The sequence below is a fragment of the Topomyia yanbarensis genome, chromosome 3 (assembly GCF_030247195.1).
Source record: "Topomyia yanbarensis strain Yona2022 chromosome 3, ASM3024719v1, whole genome shotgun sequence".
NCBI lineage: Eukaryota > Metazoa > Arthropoda > Insecta > Diptera > Culicidae > Topomyia > Topomyia yanbarensis.
The window spans coordinates 170868797-170871743 of record NC_080672.1 but is presented as its reverse complement, the minus strand read 5'-3'; the positions used below and the strand labels follow the sequence as shown (position 1 = coordinate 170871743).

Below are 2947 nucleotides of genomic sequence, written 5' to 3'. Positions count from 1 at the left end.
ATCATCGTCGATGCTTACGGTCAGGAGCATCTAGCCAGGGCACTACTCGACTCTGCTTCCCAACCAAATCTCATTACGGAACGTATGGCACAGATACTAAGACTTAAGCGTAAGAAGGTGAATGTACAGTTACAGGGACCTGGAGGAATCGCAATACGAGCTTCTGATACAGTATTCACACAAATCCGTTCTCGAAAGGAAGATTTTACCCGTGATGTTGAATTTCTAGTGTTACCCCAAGTCACAGCGGATCTGCCAGAGCAAGATGTACCTGTTATTGATTGGAACATTCCTAAGGATCTTTTTATGGCGGATCCGCATTTCTACATGCGAGGAAAAATTGATATGATCATCGGCCTGCCTCACTTTTTTGCGTGTTTCAAAACACCCGCTCGCATTCGCTTATCGAACGACCTTCCCGAGATGGTGGACAGCGTTTTCGGTTGGATTGTTGCTGGTTCCGGTGATTTGGTTTCCGTTACTCCAGATTTAGTAAAATGCCACACTACAACCGTGTGTTTAACCACGCTGGAGGAAAATTTGGAACGGTTTTGGAACATTGAAGAATTGCCGTCGCGATCCGATTACTCAATGGAAGAAAGGGAGTGCGAGCAGCACTATTCATCTACTGTTGAAAGGGACAGTACTGGTCGCTATACCGTGCGTATTCCGCGCCATCCAGACTTCGATACAATGCTAGGAGAGTCCAAGTCATCAGCACTACGACGATTCAAATTGTTAGAACGGAGGCTAGAACGTGACACCCGATTAAAAGTCGAATACCATAGATTTATGCAGGAGTACATCACATTGGGCCATATGAGACTTCTGCAACCGTCCGAACAGTCTGCTAATAAATGCCTTTACCTTCCACATCATCCAGTCATCAAACACTCCAGCACGACGACTAAGGTACGCGTCGTCTTCGATGGCTCCGCCAAGACATCAACGGGGTTCTCGCTGAATGATGCACTCCGCGTTGGACCGGTTGTACAGGACGACCTACTCTCGATTGTTCTTCGATTTAGAACGTTTCCAGTTGCAGTTGTAGCAGACATCGCCAAAATGTACCGTCAAGTGCTAGTGCATTCGGATGACACTCCATACCAGCGCATTTTTTGGAGATTTGGTGATTCAGGGCCCATTCAAGCGTACGAGTTATTAACCGTAACTTATGGCCTCGCCCCGTCTTCATTTTTGGCAACTCGTACACTTCAACAATTAGCCCGGGATGAAGGTGCTGCATATCCCATGGCTGCACAAACTCTCCAGAAGGGGTTCTATGTGGATGATTGTCTAGGAGGTGCCCAATCAATCGACGAAGCTTTGCAATTACGAGAGGAACTGGACAGTTTGCTCACCAAAGGCGGATTCACTCTGCGAAAGTGGACATCTAACAAGCTCGAAATACTGCAAGGACTTGAACCGGACCAGATCGGTACACAATCCGCACTAATGTTTGCACCAGAAGAATCAATAAGCGCCCTAGGCATTGGATGGGAACCGGAAACCGACAAATTACGTTTTGATTCGAAAATTGATCGAGAGGCCGTAGCTGACACCAAGCGAAAAATTTTGTCATCAATTTCACAATTATTTGATCCACTGGGGTTGATCGCTCCAGTAGTAATTCGAGGAAAAATGCTAATGCAGGAATTATGGCTGCTGCACTGCGATTGGGACGATTCTGTACCAGATATCGTGCAAGAAAAGTGGAACCAATATCAGCAACAACTTCCTAAGATAGCTGAATACACAGTAGATCGCTACGCATTCCTGCCAAATTCGAAAGTCCAACTGCATACTTTCTCGGACGCCTCAGAAAGTGCATATGGAGCATGCGTTTACGCGAGGTCCATCGACAATCACGGTAATATCAGGGTCCAACTGCTAGCATCGAAATCTCGCGTGGCACCTTTAAAACGCATCACGCTTCCCAGGCTCGAGCTATGCGCAGCCGTCGTCGGATCTCAGCTTTTCTCGCACGTTGTGAAGGCACTACAAATGGAAGTTTCAGATGCCCGGTTTTGGTCCGATTCGACGATAACAATTCAATGGCTTCAGGCGCCTCCACATACTTGGAAAACATTTGTCGCCAACAGAGTTTCTGAGATACAAGCCAACACTCATGGGTATCGATGGAGCCATATAGCTGGCAACGAAAACCCAGCTGATTTAGTTTCCCGTGGAATGAGTGTGGAGGAATTTCTTGCAAGTTACCTTTGGAAGTATGGTCCAGAATGGCTTCGACTTTCAGAAAAGCATTGGCCGGAGACTGCTCCTATTCCTGCGGTTTTAGATAACGTCGAAATTCGTAGAGTCGTCGCTCCTATATTACGCACCAAACCATTCACTAATCCAATTTTCTGCCGGTATTCGTCATTCAGCAAACTCGTTCGTGTAGCGGCCCACTGCCTCAGATTTGTTCGTAATATTCGCGAAAAGGCGCGAGCGCAACCTCAGGACAGTACGGTTCAAGGCGCCGGTAAATTATTGACGACTCAACAATTAAGTGATGCTGAAATTCGCTTGATTCAGCTCGCCCAAATCGACGCATTTAAGCAGGAAATAAACGATCTGAAAGTAGGAAAATATGTGTCAAAGCACTCACAAATACGATCTCTGAACCCCTTTATAGACCAAGAGGGTACGATACGAGTAGGGGGGAGGTTAAGATTTTCAGACCAGACCTTTTCAAGTAAGCATCCATGTCTATTACCCAGCTTCCATCCACTATCCCAGATGATTGCCAGACATTATCATCTGAAAATGTTACATGGTGGCGGCCAATTAACACTTGCTGCTATGCGTGAGCAATATTGGCCTGTGCACGGAAGACGATTAATACACAGCGTCATTAGAAAATGCCTTCCATGTGCAAAGGTTAATCCCGTCCCAGCCCAACAACAGACAGGTCAGCTACCCGTAGCCCGAGTCACTCCGAGCA

The 2947-nt window shown here is 46.7% G+C and overlaps 1 protein-coding gene across 1 annotated transcript; it reads left to right on the top strand.

Moving 5' to 3' along the window:
* The first annotated feature begins 423 nt into the window (after positions 1-423).
* LOC131687382 (uncharacterized) lies at positions 424-2662 on the top strand. The gene is made up of 2 exons (XM_058971465.1): positions 424-2583; positions 2639-2662. The coding sequence occupies exons 1-2, from the start codon at positions 424-426 to the stop codon at positions 2660-2662; spliced, it is 2184 nt and encodes a 727-aa protein (XP_058827448.1).
* Positions 2663-2947: the final 285 nt, after the last annotated feature.

Coding starts and splice junctions, on each gene's coding strand:
- LOC131687382 (XM_058971465.1), top strand. CDS start 424: ATGGTGGACAGCGTTTTCGGTTGGATTGTTGCTGGTTCCGGTGATTTG. Junction 2,584..2,638: donor AGGAAATAAACGATCTGAAA/GTAGGAAAATAT, acceptor ACCCCTTTATAG/ACCAAGAGGGTACGATACGA.